General features: G+C 31.6%; 1 protein-coding gene across 3 annotated transcripts; it reads left to right on the forward strand.

The window, feature by feature from the left end:
* The first annotated feature begins 1,123 nt into the window (after positions 1–1,123).
* Positions 1,124–20,895, forward strand: LOC106774417 (DNA-directed RNA polymerase III subunit 2). 3 transcript variants are annotated; one of them, XM_014661408.2, is made up of 38 exons: positions 1,124–1,256; positions 1,574–1,685; positions 1,787–1,908; positions 2,025–2,117; positions 2,369–2,441; positions 2,519–2,609; positions 2,755–2,807; positions 2,970–3,034; positions 4,361–4,466; positions 4,588–4,698; positions 4,892–4,951; positions 5,672–5,710; positions 5,839–5,889; positions 7,275–7,373; positions 7,755–7,814; positions 7,928–8,020; positions 9,293–9,400; positions 9,563–9,673; positions 9,904–10,020; positions 11,331–11,447; positions 11,555–11,635; positions 11,864–11,968; positions 12,044–12,124; positions 12,228–12,359; positions 12,470–12,514; positions 12,878–12,955; positions 13,024–13,163; positions 13,268–13,358; positions 15,032–15,159; positions 15,235–15,364; positions 15,449–15,579; positions 16,491–16,616; positions 16,698–16,753; positions 17,823–17,893; positions 18,995–19,079; positions 19,331–19,434; positions 20,082–20,210; positions 20,622–20,895. In XM_014661408.2, the coding sequence occupies exons 1-38, from the start codon at positions 1,216–1,218 to the stop codon at positions 20,670–20,672; spliced, it is 3,486 nt and encodes a 1,161-aa protein (XP_014516894.1). In that variant the 5' UTR covers positions 1,124–1,215; the 3' UTR covers positions 20,673–20,895. The 3 variants fall into 3 exon arrangements, with proteins under 3 accessions (XP_014516894.1, XP_022638448.1, XP_022638446.1); XM_022782727.1 differs by having other exon boundaries at positions 20,154–20,210; XM_022782725.1 differs by having other exon boundaries at positions 1,577–1,685.
* Positions 20,896–22,305: the final 1,410 nt, after the last annotated feature.

Raw genomic sequence — 22,305 nt, forward strand, 5'->3', positions numbered from 1 at the left:
AGTATTAACTAATATATAAATATTATCATTGGAATTGATTTTTAAATGCATAGATTAATCATTTTAGTTATTTATCTTCCTACTATGTTTAAGTTTAATATCAAAGTTTAATATTGAATTTTAGAAAACCTCGTGTCATTAGAACTTCAGATTTAAATAACAAATTAGATGGAAATCAGTAAATCAAATTACTACGTATTTTTAAATTTAACTATTCAAATAAGGAAAAAATAAGAATAAAATTAATTATAAATAGAAAACTATACGTATATATCTTAATTTTTTTAATACTGATATGACATCGTGAACGTATTTGGTTTTGTTATTTGATTAATTATTAAATATATAATTATTTATGTGCAACTTTATGATAAAAGTCGATATATGTTTGTAGTCTCTGATAAAATTAAAATGGGCAAGTATTAATATATTTTGGTTATAAATTTTAAAAATGAATGAATATATATTTTTAATTCAATTAGATAAATTATGTTTTTGATCAATATTTGAATTATTATATCTATTATGTTAGCAGAAAATTTCTAAATTATTTCCATTGGTTTTAATATAGCTGTCTTGTTTTCATGAATTATTTCAATTTTGAAAACCTCAAATTAACTATACAGCATACAATGATCACACTACAAAAATAAAAGTATTAAAACTACCCCACTCTGTAATTTGACAACTTCTTCAGTTTTCGAATTTCACGTATAAGAATTAAAAAAACGTATCTATATAAATTTATTTTGACACTATTCTAATAATCGCCATTGTGTTGCACGAACACTGTAACTAATTTTCTATAATTACTAATTTTTTGCATTATAATTTTATTATATTACAAACATTTCCTTTACTTGTTGCCTAAAGTATACGAGATCCACGAAATTTATCAATATCCATGTAGAGCTAATATTTGTCATTATCCATAAGTATTTATAGTGAAATTAATATATTAATATAATAACTCATGAAAAAAGAATCATATATATATATATATATATATATATATATATTATTTATTTTTCAGATTATTATTGTTATTATTATTTATGTTCAGTTTCATTTATTTTGGCGCTTTTAGTAAAATAGGGCTTTGAAAAACCCCGCTTAAAGACTTACCATCCCTAATCCCTAAACCCCTACCTATATAAACGATTCTTGAATTCTGAAGGAACAAAACTATAATACTGCAACTGACCCATCACAGTAATGGTTCTCAATCACGATCCTTCGCTACAACCCATGAATAGGTAAGTGACTTCTTTCTTATTTTCTCTCTGTATTCCTCACTTCACACACTGCTTCCGCACAAAGTTGGATATTTTCATCGTTGGTTTCTGTTGTGCCGTGCTGTTTTTTCAATTTTCTTTTTCCTTTTTGTTTTCATTCTCAAACATTACGCGGGCTTGAGTTTTATTATTGAGAAAATAGTTTAAGAAAACAGTGTATGCGTTATATTTTGTACTGTCATATAATCTCTTTATTGTTTTGTACTAAGCGTATACTTTTTTTTTTTAATCTTTAATCTTTCTCTAATAAGTGTTAATGCTGGTTTTTGTGAGCAAAGTAGCAATGGGGGCAACAAGGTACCTGGTGATTCTGGTTTTGACCAAAGGATTCTGACTGCTCCGGTAAAATCTGCTGTTGACAAGTTCCAACTTCTTCCCGAGTTCCTTAAGGTAAGTAACTTAATGTATGCATTGGAATTGCATGTGATGAGGTAAATATAACTACTGGTGGTTGAGTTTGGATAACTTGTTGACACTTTGGCTTTTGGTAGGTTAGGGGATTGGTTAAGCAACATTTGGATTCCTTTAACTATTTTGTGAAGACAGAAATAAAAAAAATAGTTCGGGCTAACAATTTGATCAGGGCGAGTAGGCAACCACATATATATCTGAGGTATGGATGGTGGTTTGCTTAAATCTTGTCCATTTTGTTATTCAATAATATTTTATGCTATTGTTCTCTGGTAGTCCAAAGCTTGATTTGCTTTTGGTTACTGGTGTCTTCTACAGGTTTTTAAATGTTAAAATTCGTAAACCATCAATAGTGGATGAATCTGTTACCGATGAAGTTACTCCACAAACATGCCGCCTAAGTGACCAAACGTGAGATTCATCATACTAAAATACATGGCTAATGTTTTTAGTTAGATATTGCTTTGCTATTGATAGAATTAATCAATGTTCAAATACATTCTATTAAATTATTTGTTAAGTTCCATGTGATTATTGTCTTTATTTTAATGTACTTACTTGTTGGAAGTTTTACTTAAAACAAATGTCCCACTTTTATTTTTGAATTATATTGCTTAACCACTAGTGAATTATGATTCCTTTTTATTTTGTGTAATAAAAAGGTATGCTGCTCCTATATGTGTTGATGTTGAGTACACGCATGGAAGTCGTGATGATCCACGTCTACATAGAAGGGTATTTGAAAACTACTGTAATCTGATTATGACGAAGATCTGTGTTATTGACTTTAGCTTTGTTTTTTTTCTTCCTAGCTCAATGTTGAAATTGGAAGAATGCCTATTATGTTGCGGAGTTGTTGTTGTGTCTTATATGGGAGAGATGAAGCTGAACTTGCTAAACTTGGTTAGTATGATATCGAAATACATATGGTTATATGTATACATACATACATAAACACACAAACACCATATATTCTTTTTACCATTGTTTCTATGTTTTTTTAATATAAAAAATCTCACCTGTTTTTTTTTTTTTTTCATTTCATTAGGTGAGTGCCCCCTTGATCCTGGAGGGTATTTCGTAATCAAAGGAACTGAGAAGGTGATATTCTCACTTGAAGATTTTAATTTGCCATATTAAACTTTTAGTTGTTTTAATTCTGGATCCGTGACAGTAATTTTCATTTTTTAAATATAATATAATATCATCCAGACATTTTTCCTTATATTATTTTCAAATTATGATTTTATCTGTCAATTTCAGGTGATTTTGATACAAGAGCAACTGTCAAAGAATAGAATAATTATAGACACTGACAAAAAAGGAAAGTAAGTAATCATTCTTGGGTGTGATAGTGCCTTGTTGTTTTCCTTTTGATATCTACCTTTGCATATAAGTACAAGTGTGTTTACATGTCATATATATTCTTACTTTATGCAGATAATTTGAATATTAATTCTGTTAGTTGTAATCCCTGATTCCCTGTAATCAGAAGGATATAATTATATTTTGTTCATGTTCATGTATAAAAGTATACTTCTAGTAGGACTTGTCTTTCAAGCAATGGAGCTGTAAACAGTTCCCTTTTATGTTCAGTTATGTGAGTTCTAGGAGAACATGCGGTTGCCAGTTAGAAGACAATGAAATATGGAATGAGTTGACTTTAGTCTCTTGTTCTAAATTTTAGATTATGTCACTTATTTTATGCAAGATGAGACCATGTTGTTAGTATATATATTTTCATAAAACATGTTAGTAATAGTAATTCTATTGTGTATATAAAAGACAGTCCTTTGAGGGAGCTTTAGACTTCAAGGGTTTGTAACTAAGTGAAGTAGCACTTTTTAAGCAAGGAATTAAAAAAAAATGTATTTTTTATTTTTTGCATGAAAACTCTCTACCTTTTCATAAATGTGAATACAATGACTCATATTTTATGCTTAATATGCATGAATCAGAGGAAAGGGTGAAGTCTTGGAGTACAAAAGTATGGTAGTAAAAGCATGAAATTTCTTCATGAAAATCTCTTTTAGGCTAGGATTTTCTTCATGTATTTCTTTTATTGGTGGATTGCCTGTAAGTTCTTATTTGTACTCAGTGATCCATTGTATCTGTCCATGAATTTTTTCCTTCTGTCACCAAAATAAATAGGATCACATGTTTGACAAGTAGTGGCATCTGGTAACTTGTTCTTTTGCTATGTTAATTTCATCTTTATCGGATTAAAAGTAAGTATATTCCTATTTCTAGATTGAAACTAATTTTTTAAATGGGGTAAGTCATAAGGTTTAAATGTAGTTGGATGTTATCTTCTCGTAGCTCGCTATTATTCTTTACTACTAATTTGGCTGTACATTTATGTCATTTGTATAGATTACCAATGATTCTGTTTCTTAATGAAACCTACATGTACTCCATAGGGGGCTGTCATGAAGTGAAATGGTACTCTTTAAGCAAGGTGTGAGGAATTACAAGAAATGATTTTTTAATGAAAAGTTTTTAACAGTTCATAAATGTTAATTATATTTTATGCTTTATATGCTTTAACCAAAGGATATTATGAAGATTTGGAGTACAAATATATGATGGCAAAAGTGAAGAGTTTAATGGAGATCTGTTTTGGGCTAATGTTTTCTTGTTATATTGGCTTTCAGCATAGCTGCATCTGTTACAAGCAGCACAGAGAAAATAAAAACAAAAACTGTTATTGTAATGGAAAACGAGAAGCTATGGTTACATTTGAATCAATTCCCTAAGAAGGTTTTCTTCTTGTACATTTTAGATATGACTTATTTGCTTTTATTTAGCTCTCTCTTTCCATTAAAATCAGCTCCATTTTCCATTAAAATCAGCTCCCTTTTCCATTAAAATTATTCTATAGGTTCCTCTGATGGTAGTTATAAAGGCTATGGGGATGGAGAGTGATCAAGAAGTTACACAGATGGTTGGAAGAGATCCTCGTTATAGTTATCTTCTGTTGGCCTCTTTTGAGGTAATTAATGTACATACTTGTTGTGTCAAATATTATTACACTTTCATTCATAATAAATTATAGGAGTTTGAATAAACAAGAGACTTCTACAATACATTACATGCTTCTATGTTCATTGTTAGTTACCCAAAGTAAATTATACTGTTATATATTTATTAATTAATTGTGAAATATGTTTTTCACAATTAATCAGGAATGTAGAAAATGCAATGTATATACACAAGAGCAAGCACTGGAGTACCTTGATAAGATGGTGAGCTGGCAGTTTTCTTAGTTGAGTTTTATTCTACATCAATATATTTGTGTCTTTTGTATTATATATAGTTTTATTAAATATCTAGTTTTCTACAACCTCTTCCCCTTTCATGAAGGTTCCCCTGATCTGAATGTAATTTTGTGGAGTTAATCTTCCTTATGTAAATATGCTGATATTCTTCTGCTGTTTTTCCTTATTCCAGTCTTCTTTTGTGTTGTCTTGGAAATTAATAGTGCGAGGGAGGATCTTTCTGTTATTCTTAATCTGTATATTGATGTTAATTTTACTGTCATAGATGGCTTTTCTATAGCATGACATATTTATTTATTTCTACTTGGAGAGCCGAACTTGTTCTTTTCTTATACTTTTCTGTCTTTTCTTTTTCACCTCATTTAGAAATGCCTATTTATTTATCTATTAAAATGTTGGAAGACTGGAGGAAATCCAATCCTTCAAATAGTTATCTTCAAATATTATTGATTGCCTTCCCTTAGTGAACTATTCTGTTACGAAAAATGTGGTTAAAAACTGTTTTTTACTCTTTTAAATTATGTCAAACTGATGCAAGTAGTACTTGAGTAATATAATGAAAATGACAATTTACTTGCAGTTTATGATTTTGATTTATACATGCCCTTCTACTTTTTTGATCTTATATACATGCATATGATATGTATATTTTTTTCTGTATTTATTAATGACTTGTGCACTTATCAGGTAAAACGTTCCATGTATTCAAACAATTCAGCTGAAAAGGTTTCATCTCTCTGTCTTTTGTCAGGGTGATTTTTTCTTTTACATTACAATGCTTTGGATCAAATAATGTATTAATTTCTTCTTTTTTTCTTCAATTTTTTGGTTTTTCATTTGAACCATCTATATAGGAAGGAAGAGCATTTTCTGTCCTAAGAGATGTATTTCTTGCAAATGTGCCTGTAAGATTTCCTTCAATTCTCAGCATCTCTTGAATTTTGTGCATTTCTTTGGGACATCACTCGAATTTTGTGCGTTTCTTGGGACAATTTGATTTCATTTTATTCATTATACAACAGAAAGTGCAAAAAAAGGTGAGACAAATGATTTTGAGTATGCTTGTGTTCACTGAACACTCAGCAGAATGTGATATTAATACACAAAAAGATTACAAGGCTAAGAAATTTTAAATGGAACTGCAAGTTGGATAAGACGGTTAACTGTATCTCCGATGGTACATTGGAACTTCTGTTTTCTATAATAAACATTTATTCTGAAATGAACATTAATTCTGAATATATTGCTGACACTTTGGTTCTAGCTGGAGTATAGAAATTGTTGCTGACACATGATGTCCTGGATCCTTGAAAAACTTTAGTGAACAAATATGCCAATTGATCATTTGATTTTATAGAGGAGGTGCATATTTTTCCATAAGTTATCTTCTCCTGAATAAACTGAAAATCAACTACTATGTGTTTGGTTCACTAATTGAAAACTGGGTTGGGAGCAATATGAAGAGCTACATGATTATCTTGACGTCATAGTTCAAAATTTTAAAATCTTAGAACTCTTTAAGAAGTTGTTTTAACCAAAAGTAATCATTTGAACAACTAATAGAAATAATTTTATTGATAACCATCTGAGCAATTATATTCTCAACTCTTTTATTTGTAACAATCAATGACTCTAAACTTAGGAAATGAAAATATGCCGAAAGATTCTAAAGATATTTTAAACTAGTCAATGTGGAGATCCTAAAGATATTTTCATCTTAATAAGTTACTATTTACAACACTCCCCTCCGGAGATGGTAAATGAATATCATTGATTTCCAATTTTTCTACAAGATCTTGGAATTTGTTATAATGAAGCTCCTTACTGAAATTGTTTGCTATTTGAGTTTCTGTAGAGACATGAGTTGTAATTGCAAGACGTCATCTTCCATGGAAAGTCTTGTGGTTCCCACTGATGTTCCTACTAAGACTTTTAGATGGAGACATTTTCATTAGGGCTTCTTCAAGGTAGATTTTAGGGTCTAAGGTAAGTTGAAGATAATTGACATTCATTTACTAACTTAAGGAGAAGTGTTGTAAATAATGGTTTATTAATGTAAAAATATATTAAGGATTTATTTCAAATGTACCTTGAGGTACATTGGAACTACTTTGCTTTGTGCGTTGAAACTACTACCTTAAGGCTAGCTCTATTTCCTCAAGGTACATTAAAACTACTGTACTTCAGTGCATTTAATTCCAAATCATTTCTACTTCACTATATCAGTATACATGTAATTTGGCCTATTTGTGTTTGGTTTTGTTTGAGTTGTCTCTTTTGTAACCAATAGGTGGATGGAGATAATTTTCGGCCAAAATGTATATATGTTGCTGTTATGATGAGACGCATAATGGATGCGATTTTAAATAAAGATGCAATGGATGACAAGGTAGTTTCTATTTTGATCTTCCATTTTTTTTTCCTAAAGAAAGAATTTACTATTAATGTATAAGAAAAAGATACAAATGCAAGATGATGAGAAATTCTCATGAACTGACGAAAAAGCTACAAAAAAAGCAAAATAATTTAAAAAAGGTCTGTTTATCTAACAAAGACATCTCTGGAATGGGTGACTCATATGAATGAGTACTGTAACTGATGATTGGAGCCAATCCATTAGGAACTGATATTGGTGCTTCCAAAGATGGTACTTGGGTTTGATGACTCCCTAAGATACACAATGAAGAGAAGAACTAGTAATTAATCATCTTCTAATTTCATTTTTATTCTTACAATATATCAAATACTAAGTGTTTCTTTTAACACCTAGGACTATGTGGGTAACAAGCGGTTGGAGTTATCTGGCCAGTTAGTATCACTACTTTTTGAGGTACTATTGTGTCTAATTTGTCATGTACCATGCTTTTGGAGAGATACTTTGTAGTTTATACTTTTTTTATTATTATTTCGATTAATTATTTGACATTGTTCTTTTTGGTTTAGGATCTCTTCAAGTCAATGACAACCGAAGTTAGGAATTTGACAGACAAAATGTTAGATAAGCCAGACAAGGCTAAGAATTTCGACATATCTACTGTAAGCTCTCTTTAAATTTAATCTTACCAAAGCTTTTCTGAATCTTTGGCTTGTCACATTTTGAAGAGTTTATTTTATTTTTATTTTATATGGTTCTCTTTCTGTGCGACTCTCTTTTTGATTTTGGGTTCTTGTTCCTAGTTGATGGTGATAGGAACTATGGTATTGTGGGTACGTAAGTCCCACGTCAAGTTGTAAGGAGTTCTGGTTTACTCAAGTGTTTGGCTTCCCTCCCATAATAGCTAGCTATTGAGAGTGGGTTTCCCATTGCTTGGGTGATTATCAATGCCTACTGTGCATGGTTGTTGTCCCTTTTGTGTCTTTTTAAAATTCTTCCTAACCCAAAATCCAAAAGCTAATGACGTGGGTGCTACAGCAGACTAGTGGTGCTACAGCAGAGCAGCCTTGGGATTCTGAGTAGCGGAGTGGTTTTCTCTTTCCAACCATAGAGGCTGTTTGTGTGTTCTTGCAGCAATACAATAAAATAGGATTCAAAAAATGAACTTCTACTGCTAAAATAATGTTTTTTAGGGTAAATTGTGGTTTATCCCTCAATTTCTAATGCGTTTTTGGGTAATATGTAGTCAAATATTAAAGTTTTTATATGTAGTATAAAGTATTTGGGTTAAATATTTAAAATGTCGGCCATCCTGCTATAGCATTTGTCAGAGTTAGTTGATTTGCTGCTCTATAGGATTGACAACTATGGTTAGTCAAAATCCTGTGAAATAATTTTGATTGTCAACACTCAACAGGATTAATCTGAAAGAAAGAATATTTTTATTTAATTGATTTATTTTGAAATAGTACATCAGTCTCTACATCTAAAAAAGTCTAACCCTAAAGTAATAATCACAAAGAGATTTCTAGAATCTTCTAGCAGCTTTTAACAACTTCTAGTAGCTTCTAATAACTTCTAGTAATACACTTAATATCCTACTAAAAACATCAACTTAATACAATCTCTCTTAATTGCACATATATTGTTATTTGAGACAACAGTGGACAGTTTATCATTGGTTTCAACAAATATGAAGTTGAATTTTTTTTTTCTTTTTTTTTATCTTGGAGTTATGATTTGTGGCAAATCTCAAAGTTGAAGTGTAGTTGAAACTTTATTTATTCATGTGTTATCAATGTAAAATCTGTCAATGGTGATGATTTTCATTTTATCATGTTTGTTCAGAATTGTTGTTCATTGCTTTGTTTTTTCAATCTGATCTTAGCATGCCTGATTTTCTGATTACACTTTTTCTTTGAAATTGTTCCTAGCTTCTTAATCGGACTCAGAATATCATCACTCTAGGCCTGGAAAGGACACTCTCCACTGGTAATTTTGAAATTAAAAGGTTCAGAATGGAAAGAAAAGGAATGACACAGGTTGTATATTGTCTCCCTTTCAAGTATTTTTTTTGTCTCTTGATACTCACTATGACAAAGTCACCTGCTCTTGCTTATGTACCTAGGGACCCGTGTATGGAACTTGGAATTATCTAGCACATAATATATACCCTCTAATAATGAAATTTCTCTTATTCACAGGTGTTACAAAGGTTATCATTTATTGGTGCTATGGGCCACATGACAAGAGTCTCACCACAGTTTGAGAAGTCCAGGAAAGTAAGTGGACCTAGAGCTTTGCAGCCTAGTCAGGTGAGATGCAGTCTAGTTTTGTAGCCATTTTGATGGATTATTCACATATTTTTTGAGTTATGGATAGCAAAAGCTGAGATTGTTTTATTCATGTACCCAACCTTGCTTGGTGGATAGAAAGACTTCTGTTGTATTCTTATTTTGCTTAGGCTTTTATTCTTTTGAGTTTAACTTATAAAATCTTATATACTTATGAATTTATACCTTTCCTCATCTCTTCCATTTGATAGTGGGGCATGCTTTGTCCTTGTGATACCCCTGAAGGTGAAGCTTGTGGACTGGTCAAGAATTTGGCTTTGATGACTCATGTTACTACCGATGAAGAGGAGGCCCCCTTAATCTCTATGGTATGTTTTCTTATATTATAGGTTGATGATATTTTCCTTTAATATTTATCATTTTAACTACTTAGGTAAAACATTTATACATGTTACATCCGGGTTGTGGGATTTATGACATCTTCCAAAAAATTTTGAGGTTAAAATTCAATCTAATTATGACCTCAGTGCATAGTTACACATACTTTACCCAGTGCCCATCCCTTGGAGACTAACCTTAACCACATACTTCTGTTGCACATAGTTCTCACTGTCCCCGTGAAGTTTGACATATGTTAGTTTCAACCCAACAAACAGACTAGGGCACATTATAACACCTCCAAATGCCGCCAAACTACTGCAGCCATGGGATCCACTAGGCTTTGTTCTGAACTAAAAAAATGCCTTACCTTGTTGGGTAAATGAAACCTTTTGAAAGAGAAAATTCGATGCAAGAGACACTGAAAATTGTGTAAAAACCACACAACGTGTTCCATTTGATATAAGTTGATGACAATAAATACATGATATGATTTGCATATAAATCACATTCTAATAAATCTATTTGTAATTATAAAGATCCTAATGGATCGTTTGAGATACTCTGAACTATTCTATGAGAATATCTTTAGATATTTTTAACAAAATCATCTGGAGCCAAACTTGTGCACCTTTCACTCTTCGATATAAACATGACCTTGCCAACTTGTGCCCAACAGTCTTGATCAGCCTCCTTTGCTGTAGCTGGGGTTTTTTGTTTCTTTTTGGGTTGTGTAGGAAGGCTGTTGAATTTATTATTAGGTCGTGTACATGAAGGCACAATTAAATTTAAATTTTTTAAGAAATGCAATAGCTATAATGATCTTGGAGATAGTGAAAATACTAAAAGAAGAATTTCCTTTAAGATGTTATTTCCAACAATCGGATTTTTGGACAGACATAATCAAAGGTTCTATCCGTCCTCAAAGATGTTAACAGTCACTTGGAATTTTTTTCAAGAAAAGGTGCATTTTCCTTTTTTTTTTTGGAGAAGATTGAAAATCGGTGTATTCATTTTTTTCATAGTTTCAACTCAATGAATTTTTTTTATGTTAAAAAAGTCTGAAAACTTTTACTATCCTATCACCCGCCTTGGTTTTGGAGATACCTTGGCCTTTCTAGTATTTTTGTCTCTTTTTTTCTGGAAAAAGCTTTTCTCATAAAATTATTGAAATAGTCATTGTGCTTTTATTTCAATGTACATTGTTTGATACATAATTAAAATATAGGAGATTTCTCTATACTTCATTTTGTACTGTAGATGTATGGCCTTTTATTGTGTTTCATTATTTCTGTGACAGTGCTATTCGTTGGGTGTTGAAGACCTGGAACTTCTCTCTGCAGAGGAGCTTCACACACCTGATTCCTTTCTTGTGATTTTAAATGGTTTAATCCTTGGAAAGCATAGGAAGCCACTGGTATTTGTTCTCTCTTTCATAAAATGCATAATTTTTAAAGAAATACAAGTTCATGATTCTTTTCTTATTATTTCTTGTTAACCTTACCATTTTTTTTTTCATTCAAGCGTTTTGCTAATGCAATTAGAAAATTGCGGAGAGTTGGTAAAATTGGCGAGTTTGTAAGTGTCTTTGTCCATAACAAGCAGGTGAATAATACTGTTCATGTTTTTTCCCATCCCGACCCCCTTTACTTGTTAATTTCTTGTTTTGTACTATTTGGATCCTGTGTTTTATTTTACTCTTTTAGGGGGTACAGTTTGCTCTAATCATAATATTTATTGTTTCTATTTAGTTATTGTACTTCAACAACTATTTTAATGTTGAAAATATGTGAATGAATGGTGGTCTCAATTGAAAAAAACACATGTTTACAGCACTGTGTCTACTTAGCTTCTGATGGTGGTAGAGTTTGCCGTCCCTTGGTCATCGCTGACAAGGGAGTATCAAGAATCAAAGAGCATCATATGAAAGAGTTAATGGTAACGTGTATCATATTCTTTCATCCTGGAAACAAAGAAAGTATCATGTGAAAATTCAATTTTATACTTTTTCAGGATGGAGTACGCACATTTGATGATTTCTTACGAGATGGCTTGCTTGAGTATCTTGATGTTAATGAAGAAAACAACACTTTGGTTTGTTCTACTCTAATTACATTTAGTTTTTCTTTTCTTTCAGCTATGAAATTCTATCTTATTCTTGACAGCTGATACCCTTAGTTGCCTTTTCTCTCTGTAGATTGCTTTATATGAAGGAGATGCCACTCCAGAAACTACACATATTGAGATTGAGCCTTTTACCATTTTGGGAGTTATTGCAGGGTTAATTCCATATCCTCATCATAATCAGTCACCTAGGAACACATATCAGGTTTCCCTTCCTCCCTTCTTCTCTCTATGTTTAACGTCCTTATTTTTTGCACTTCTATGAATGAAGTGTGTTCTTCTGCCAACCTGAAATTATTGTTTATCTCACTGTAGTGTGCTATGGGTAAGCAAGCGATGGGAAATATAGCATTTAATCAGGTAAGTAAAGTTTTCTTATATTACCCGAGTTCAACAATTGCATGATGTTTAGACTTCATGAAATTATTCCCATTTTTCAAAATCATCAAGTTTAGATCTTTGTTTTGAATGAATCAATTTTCATAATTTCTTCATAATGCATGCATTCAATAAGTAAATACAAGCCTGTAAGTTCGTGTCCACATGGATCCAGATTTAAAATTCTAAATATTTGCATACGATTAGATTTTTAAAGTAATTTATGAATGCTTATGGTGTGTTGGGTAATTATATTTTTATGCCCAAAACTTTTTAGTAGCGTAGGTTTATAGAGAATTCCAAATAATGTAATCGATGAACTTATGTCTGTCTTGGTGTATTTAGCTGCGCCGGATGGACAGCCTGCTTTACCTACTCGTTTATCCTCAACGACCTTTACTGACAACAAAGACCATTGAGCTGGTGTGTATAGTTTCATTGTTTAATTTCTCACTGATTTGAAGGGCTTTGACTATTCTATTTCATTTTAGGTTGGATATGATAAACTCGGAGCCGGTCAAAATGCCACAGTAGCTGTAATGAGCTATAGTGGTTATGATATTGAAGATGCCATTGTCATGAACAAGGCATCACTTGATCGGGGTTTTGGTCGTTGTATAGTTATGAAGAAGTATGCAACTTTATCTGGTGTTTTTCTGTATTTGGGTGTTGTATATTTTATTGTCTAAGCTTTTTAAGGTAGCACTTTTGACCTTGATGTTCCCATCTCTATAGGTATAGTGCTGTCGTTCAGAAGCATTCAAATGACACATCAGACCGAATACTTAGGCCTAATAGAGCTGCAGACACTACAGGACGAATGCGGGTAATGTCTTCACAGTGAATAGAAACTAATTATTATTTATTTTACTATAGTTATTTGCTTAAAATTTGGTTTTAATCTATCTTATAATCCGTTGGATAATGTGACATTTATAAAGTATATCTAGTTTACAAAATTGCTTACGATTTACAGATGCAGATACCTTGTTGCGTAAATTTACTTTAATGTATTGAATGCTAATTTAAGCAAACGTAAATAGCTACTATTGAACTATTGAATCACATACATATAAACAAATGTCTGAATTATGTAAAATTTCATATAGGTGATTAGTGAAATATTTAAGAAAAATGGTGATTTTATTCCATGAATCAATTGGTATATAAAAGGCTCAAATCAATGGATATTTATATAAAGTAAACAATAGGTGGAGGTCAACATGGTGTGACATGGTTGGTAGATAACTGTCTCCTAAGCATGTGGTTAAGGATTTTATCTCTGGTTTGTAATTGTATCAATGGAAAACACCTGCTGGGATAGGCCACCCGTTTAAATGGATCTCACTACTTAAAAAAACAACATATAAGTGGAGGTAAAAACTAGGAAAAATCTAATTATACTTTTTATGTTAATTGTATTGGATTGATTGAGTTTGACCAAAATATTTTGAAAACCTTAAACAAACCAACCAACTTTCTTAGAAAGTGGATTTTAAACTTAATTCAATTTCACAAAAATGTCTTCGTAAGATAAGGTTTTCATCATATATATATATATATATATATATATATATATAGAAATAATAATAATAATAATAATAATAATAATAATAATAATAATAATAGTGTGGCTAGTGGCTATATTTTTAGATGATGTAAGATTTTCAACACATCTCTTATGACGAGGACATTATAGAGCAGGTTCGATGTAGGATCTCTAACAAACACAAACTTAAATATGATAGTTTGGATGGTATACCTAAACTCTAGCCAATTCCATTTATAAATGCTTTGTTAAGACTTAAGCAAAGTAGGAAAGCCCAATTCAAAAGATTATTCCATTAGGTGGGGAGCCTTAAGACTTAAGTACCATATCAAGTAGCTTGTCCTACTGAATGTGGGACTCCAAACACATTCCTAATCACAAAAGTGCCTCCTGAATGGCAGCAACAGTTGGGCTAGCAAAACTTTAATCCTTCACAGAAGTGAGATCTGTACTCTCAAAGTAACAGGCAGAATACACATCATATAATAATTATCATGCTATATCAAGTTCTCAGCAGGAGTTTTATGGGCTGATTGACAAAAATCTGAGCTGTTATGTCTTGTTGGTCAAGCATTAAGTACTGAATATAAATGTATGTCTCCACTGTACAGATTTATCTTGTGCCATTAATCATAACAAGAATTTGTTATGGTTAATGGATAAAACATTTATGCTCCATCTTGAGTGGGAATGGTTGAATTAATCACTTGCTGCTTATGCTTCTTGTTTACATTGTATTTGTATATCTTTCTTGAAGTATTATAATTAATAACATATCTGAAAGTGTCTATATGTAGTGTTATAGTTACATAATTATGTTTTTATCATGTGTGTAAACCAGACTAGTATGTTTACACACTACACATTTTTTACCAGTTATTTTTGTTTCAAATTACATAATTGTCTGAAATTGTTTTCTATGCCACTGGGTGTTCTCCTGCTCCCTGTAGATACTTGATGATGATGGTATTGCTGCTCCTGGGGAAATTCTTAAGCCTTTTGACATCTATATCAATAAACAATCACCAATTGATACACGTACTCCCAAAACAGGATCAGCAGCAAATTTGCCTGATAGGTTTGTTTCTTATTTTCTCAATATTGGTTTCACTATTGTTGGTTCACATTTTTTCTATTGTTTCCTTTTAAGCAGTGCATATCGGTCCAATGCACAATCATTCAAGGGTCATGGAGGAGAAGTAGTTGATAGGGTGGTTCTATGCTCTGATAAGGATAAAAACATGTGTATCAAATTTCTGATTCGTCACACTCGTAGACCTGAGGTAAAGTTGTTTATGGTTTGTCATGAGTTAGTGTTATTGGTTAGAAATAGTGTATTTATTTCTAGTCTGAATTTGTTGCATTAGCTTGGTGATAAATTTAGCAGCAGACATGGGCAAAAGGGTGTTTGTGGAACTATTGTTCCGCAAGAAGACTTTCCATTTTCTGAGAAAGGCATCTGTCCTGATCTGATTATGAATCCTCACGGTTTCCCAAGGTACTATAACTCATTTTACATGTCATTGTTCCTCATGATATATAGGTGGGGAAACATCTTTGATTTAGGCAAATAACTGAAATAATTTATTTGTGATAATTTTGGTTCTTCTTTGTTCCTTCAACTGAAATAATTTATGCAGGGAATCATCTTTACTTTAGGCAAATAACTGACATGATTTCTAATAGTTCTCTGTTCCTTCAATGACATGATTTTAATCTAAAGTTTATGGCTCCTCCATAACTAGCTGACTAGCTTTACTATGCGGTCAACAGTTCCAACTTCCCAACTGGGAACAATTTTTCGCTTTTGTACTTGGAAAATTGGAAAGTGGATGTTATTAATATTAAGTCAATTGCATGGAAGTTGCAGGCGAATAAAATGTGGTCATATTTATTCCAAATGCATAACAGGGGACTCTCACTTGAGTATTTAAGTGCTTGGTTCCCCCCCACCCCCCCTTAATAGCTAGTTTCTAAGGGTGCATTTCCCAAATGTTTGGGTACATATTGGTAGTAGAAGTATGAGATACTTGGTGGAGTATTTAAGTGCTTAGTTCTTCCCCTTTAACATATAAATTTTATGGGAGGGTTCCCTAAGTGCTTAGCTACTTATCATTATGTAACACAACAGTAAGTATTGTGGCCACAAATTTGTTATAATCCATCAATAAACTCAAATTGCCGAGTACCCAATAAGATCTAAATTATGAACTTGAAGATTATTGTTAAATCTGTTGTAAGAATACTTGTCTATACATTGGATAGCCTATTTGGCACATGTCAGACTCTTAGTCAAAGAAACTTGCTATCTCTCATGCCTATTGAGCAGAAACAAGTTTACTTTTAAATGAATAAATATATAATATAACATGTTTTAAGATGGGAACTTATTTTTATTAATGGTATCAGTCGAATGACGGTTGGAAAGATGATAGAGCTTCTTGGAGGGAAAGCAGGGGTTTCATGCGGTCGATTTCATTATGGCAGTGCTTTTGGGGAAAGAAGTGGACATGCCGACAAGGTTGAAGCCATAAGGTATATCTGTCTTGATTGTCTTTTGTATGGCATTCTTAGAGTTATCTATATCTCTACCCTCAAAGTTTCATGCTTTCACAGCGAAACTCTTGTGAGTAAAGGCTTCAGCTACAGTGGGAAAGATTTCATTTATTCAGGTTTTTATTTTCTTATTCCATATTACTATTAGATTTGTATGTAATGTATTTATGGCAAATATCATTAAGAAATGCAATACTTCTGTTTACTTTACATAATGTATCTGATACTGGTACTGGTATTTTTAGATACTTTTCCAAAATATATTTGTGGAGTATCTAAGTCTTTAAAAAAAAATCCAATACCACTGACATACGAGGCACAGAAGATATATAATATAGAATTATTGTCCATTGATGAATTTAAGAAAGAAATGATATTGATACTATAATTCTTTGCAGATACTAGAGAGTGATTTATGTTGACAGTTATTTTTAATCTTTACGTTTTCTATAGTAACTTCTGTGAAGTATTTTCTCAATTAAATTTGCAAAATTGCAATTATACATTGTTTTTTATGTTATATGGATTTCTATATATATAAATATGTATTTTACACGTCATGTTTTAAAATATTTGTATGTTAGTGTTGGAAGTCCCACATCGACTAGAGATGAGGTCATTTAAGTGTATATAAGTAGGTGCAAACCTCACCCTACAAGCCGGTTTTGTGGGGTTGAGTTAGGCTTAAAGTCCACTTCTAACATGGTATCAGAGCCATGACTTGAGCCCATCCTAGCGATTTCTGTTGTCGTTGGGCATATTGATCCACCCGCTATCGGGCCGCTATCGGACCACCCATTAAAAAGTCTAATCCCACGCTCGAGTCCCACATCGACTAGAGATGAGGTCATTTAAGTGTATATAAGTGGGTGCAAACCTCACCCTACAAGCCGGTTTTGTGAGGTTGAGTTAGGCTTAAAGTCCACTTCTAACAGTTAGTATCCAATATGATGTGCATCATAAAATATGACTGTTACTTTGACTGTTGGCACTGCTTGTGGTGTGAGTTTGAATTTCTAATAAAATATGAACTATTTATATTTTGACAAGAATGAGGGTAAGGTTGTTACTCTAGATCTTTTACTTATTGAATGTTTCAGGTTGATAAATACTTAAGTTATACACAAGAAATCATATTTACCTTCTTATACGGGTGGGGGTGCTGATTTTCTTTTTCTTTTTCAGGTATTACTGGTTGTCCACTGCAAGCATATATTTTCATGGGTCCAATTTACTACCAAAAATTAAAACATATGGTTAGTGAAGTCCTTCAAAGAATATTTTCTCTTAAATGCCTACTACAAAATACTAATATACCATGTTTCAAAATATGTGCCTTGTCCATTTTTTTATATTACTATGTATGTAGTTGTTCTCCTTTGATTATATAGGAAACAATGAACTACCATTGGCTTGTTTCATTAAGCATGAAATTAATTCTTCTCATTTTACTATATTTTGTTACGTAAGAACGATGCTAAGTCTGTGATATCAGCACCGTCATACAAGGTTGAAACCATTAGTGTCATAAATTTAGGAATTCAGGATTGATCTATTTGAAGTAATAACTGAAAAAAGAGCATTATTTTGGAAATTCTACCAAGAAAAATGCTAGCAGTACACTATGTGACACTTTCCAACAAGCCATCTTCTATTGAATGAAATTATGGGAGTTCATTAAATATATTGGTATTATTTCCCTGTTCGTGTGTCCCATTTACAAACTAATGGGCAGGTACAGCAGTCTGCACTCCTGCTGTCACAATGTACCTTTTTTACTTGAGTTACATACACGTATATGTTGCAGCGGAGGGAAAGATTCAAGCAAAGCTTGTCTCCCTCTAAGTTAAGATTTAAGTGAAATAATAAAGTAAATAGAGCATAAATACACAATTGAACAATTCTCTAACATATCTCGACAATATTTCCCACAATACTTCACTACTATCTCACAATTCAGGTTCAATTGTTTTTAAAAAATAGAATCTTTCTGTTCCTAGCATGAATTAGTGTAGTAGAATCTTTCATTTGTATTTAACAAACAATAGAGTAAATTAAAAATGCATGGCTAGTCTTGACACCGGTTTTCAATTTGGCAACTGCACCAACAAACTTTAAATTTGTTCCTACATGATATATGTAAATGAGTAAAGACAACATTTTTTGCATTACTGTTATAACACTAGGGATTTATTTGTTATATATTTTATTTTTAAAGGACAAAATTGAAGTATCAATTATAAAGACCTTATTTTTAATTTAACCAGTAGAAATGCTTAGGCAAAGTAATATATTTTCTTTATCAGTTGTAATTGCCTGTGTACAAGTCCACAAGTAATCACAGTTGTGTTGATCAGGTGCTTGATAAGATGCATGCTCGTGGCAGTGGCCCCCGTGTCATGCTAACTAGGCAGCCTACAGAAGGGAGAGCTAGAAATGGAGGTATAATTTGTACTGTTTTAATAAGTTTTAGAATTTATTTCATTTTAGTTAAAATTATTAGAGATGGTCTTGTTCCCTACCTTGGTATGATGATATTTTAATTTTTTATTTTCTGCTGTTCTGTTTCTCCAAGTAGTTTTGTGATTAAATTGTCTTGTCTTGTGGGTTTCACAATAAATGTAAATTTATCTATGTATTAGTTAAGGTATGTAGAGCTTCACATAATTCTTTTTGCTTATAATTATTTCCAGGTCTTCGTGTTGGAGAAATGGAACGGGATTGCTTGATTGCTTATGGTGCTAGTATGTTAATTTATGAACGACTTATGCTGTCTAGTGATCCTTTTGAAGTCCAGGTAATAATCTGATGGACTTTATCTTTGTACCACTGTCAGTCTAATTTCGTTTGACTTAGGAAATAAATATTATTGAATGGGAAGCTCTGCCAGCACATTTGGGGAGGCTGCCTAAACTAAATACCTTTGTCTCTTTTGATGAGAAACTCTTCGGAAAGGGAGCATGGAGATTAACCTCATTTCTTTTAGCATAAATATACATGTTCAAATATTATGAAGATTTTTAGTTTATAACACGGGAAAATGCTAAAAAACCCTGGTAACAAAGGGTCATGTTCAGAAAACTTTCCAATGTTTTGAAGATGGGGAAGGATAGAGAAAAGAGAAAACACATGTCAGAGCTACAGAACAGACTCAACATGTGAATATACTAAAATTATTCGTCTAGCTATATTTTGATTGTGAATGTTGGGCTTTACTGGAGAAAAAAGTGAGTAGTAGAAATGATAATGTTAAGATGGAGGTGTGGTCAAGCATGAAAGGACATGATGCAAAATTATAGTTTATGGGGGAGATACTGGTGTTACTTTCTCTTTAAGAAAAGTGATTATTTTCCTCGCTGTCAATGGAAAAACATAAGCTATATGCTATGGATCCTTTTCTTTATGATCAAACTTACTGATGATAGTAATTTCCTTTATACGCAGGTATGTACAAATTGTGGGTTGTTAGGATATTACAACCATAAGCTAAAAACTGGTATTTGTTCATATTGTAAGAATGGAGACAAGATTTCCACCATGAAGCTGCCATATGCATGCAAACTTATGATTCAGGTATGATGTGTCATTCATACTTAGTTACCGTAGGAAACCTTGTATATATATGTGTGCGTGTGTGTGTATGATTACAGAATCAATTATGAGCAGTCCTAGAACCTATTTTAGGATAGTACATCTTAATAATTAGGAACGAATCATTGTAATCATGCTAACATCCATATATTGACAGCGAGACCTTATATAGATTCTATATTACCCATTTGTTCTGATTAGCAGGCTGTGTAGATAAGTCAACATAAAAAAAAAAAAAAAGTGATTTTTAATGTTCAATGAAGCTTTGTTTTAGCTGCCAGTGCTGTCTGGAATTTACAAAATTTCACATGCCGAGCAATGTGCATTTTATTTTCTTTTGTTGATTTTGTCTTTTTTTGTTGTTGATCAATTTCATTTGATTCTCAATTTCAGGAACTCCAATCAATGAATATTGTTCCCCGTTTAAAGTTGGCAGATGCGTGAGATGATCCCATTGTGGAGAATGCGCAGACATTACTGTTTGGGCAAATTACAGGGCAGAGAAATTGCCATTGACTACTATTCATGAATTTCTGCTGATTCTTTTGTATATCCTCCTCTTCAATTCTGTTTCTTTTTAAACAAAAAATCTAATAACACTAATCTTGTTACAAATATTTTTTTTCAACTAGTTGGAGAGAAAGTAAAAGGAATTATTTATGGCTTTTATGGATGTATTTATAGGATACAAAAAAGAAACAAAAAAAATACTAATAAAATAGAATTGCATTAACATCTTTGATCAAGTTGTAGTATACAGATTATATGTACCAAATCCAAAACATAAATTGAATCCTAACTTAGAGATTTAATTAGAATGTTTAAGTTGTTTATTAGAGCTTACAAACTCATTAATAAGATTTTGATAGCAATTTCTTTTAAATAAGATGACAATTAGTCTCAGATATATTTTGTTTTCTAGTGATATATCAAACTAGAGACAATACAAAGAGTTGTCTTTTATGTATTTAAGAATGCAAATCACAGTATTCAAGATATTAAAGGTAATTACTTCAAGTTGTAGAGTAAATGATGTAATTTCATCTAAGCAACAAACACACGAGATTTATGTAAATTTCCTTGTTCAAATCACCATAAGAAAAAGTCATTTACTGTCCAGCGAGTAAAAAAGTCATTCACAAAATGACGGCTATAACAAGAAAAAAATGAACAATACTATGATTACAAATCTATTAAATCCAAATCTAGTGATTTTAAAGTTTTGTGGCATGATCATAGTTTTATATCTTCATGTAACTTTATTATTATCCATTTACACTTTTTAATGTAATTTATGATTGTGTGGTCAGCGCTTACTTAGTCTTAGATGATGCATTTCACAGTTGGTTGACGTTAAAGCATTTCTTGATTCTTAATTCTGTTACTCGCGGACCAGTCATCCAAATTTTAAACTCCAATAACAGGCATTAAAACACTTTTTAATTCTTTTACTCTAGCAACAATCAGTTAATAGTATGGTGGATAAAGTATGATTCGTGTTAAACCACTCCTTAATTTTTGGCGTTAAAACACTTCTTAATTCTTTTACTCTAGCAACGGATCGGTTAATAGTATGATGGATTGATCATCCAAATTCTTAAACCTTTATAGATAAAGTATGGTTGGCGTTAAACCACTCCTTAAACAGCAACCAATCGGTCAGTAATATGGTGGATTGGTCATCCAAATTCTTAAATCCCACTAATAATCAAGTTTATAAATAAAATATGTTTATCCGTTATTAGATTAAGATTAAGCTTATATTAATTATAAACTAATCCAAACTTATAAATACCGAATTTAAAACTTTATTGTTTCATTAACATGATATTATTGACATATTTAAAATTTGATAGCTACTTGTTAAATAATTCATAGGAATAAAATATAATATTTTCATTCATATCTTTTTTCGAAATGACTTACAATTATATAAAATATAAATAGGAAACAACTTTAAAAACAACAACAATAATTTAAATCTAAATTATTATACCCAAAATATTTAATAATAAGTTATAGGTAAATATTTTATATTTTCTAAAATAAAATTTTACTTAATCTTAACTGAATCAAG

The sequence above is a fragment of the Vigna radiata genome, chromosome 1, assembly GCF_000741045.1.
Source record: "Vigna radiata var. radiata cultivar VC1973A chromosome 1, Vradiata_ver6, whole genome shotgun sequence".
In the NCBI taxonomy this organism is placed as follows: domain Eukaryota; kingdom Viridiplantae; phylum Streptophyta; class Magnoliopsida; order Fabales; family Fabaceae; genus Vigna; species Vigna radiata.

Coding starts and splice junctions, on each gene's coding strand:
- LOC106774417 (XM_014661408.2), top strand. CDS start 1,216: ATGGTTCTCAATCACGATCCTTCGCTACAACCCATGAATAG. Junction 2,118..2,368: donor TGCCGCCTAAGTGACCAAAC/GTGAGATTCATC, acceptor TGTAATAAAAAG/GTATGCTGCTCCTATATGTG. Junction 10,021..11,330: donor AGGCCCCCTTAATCTCTATG/GTATGTTTTCTT, acceptor TTTCTGTGACAG/TGCTATTCGTTGGGTGTTGA.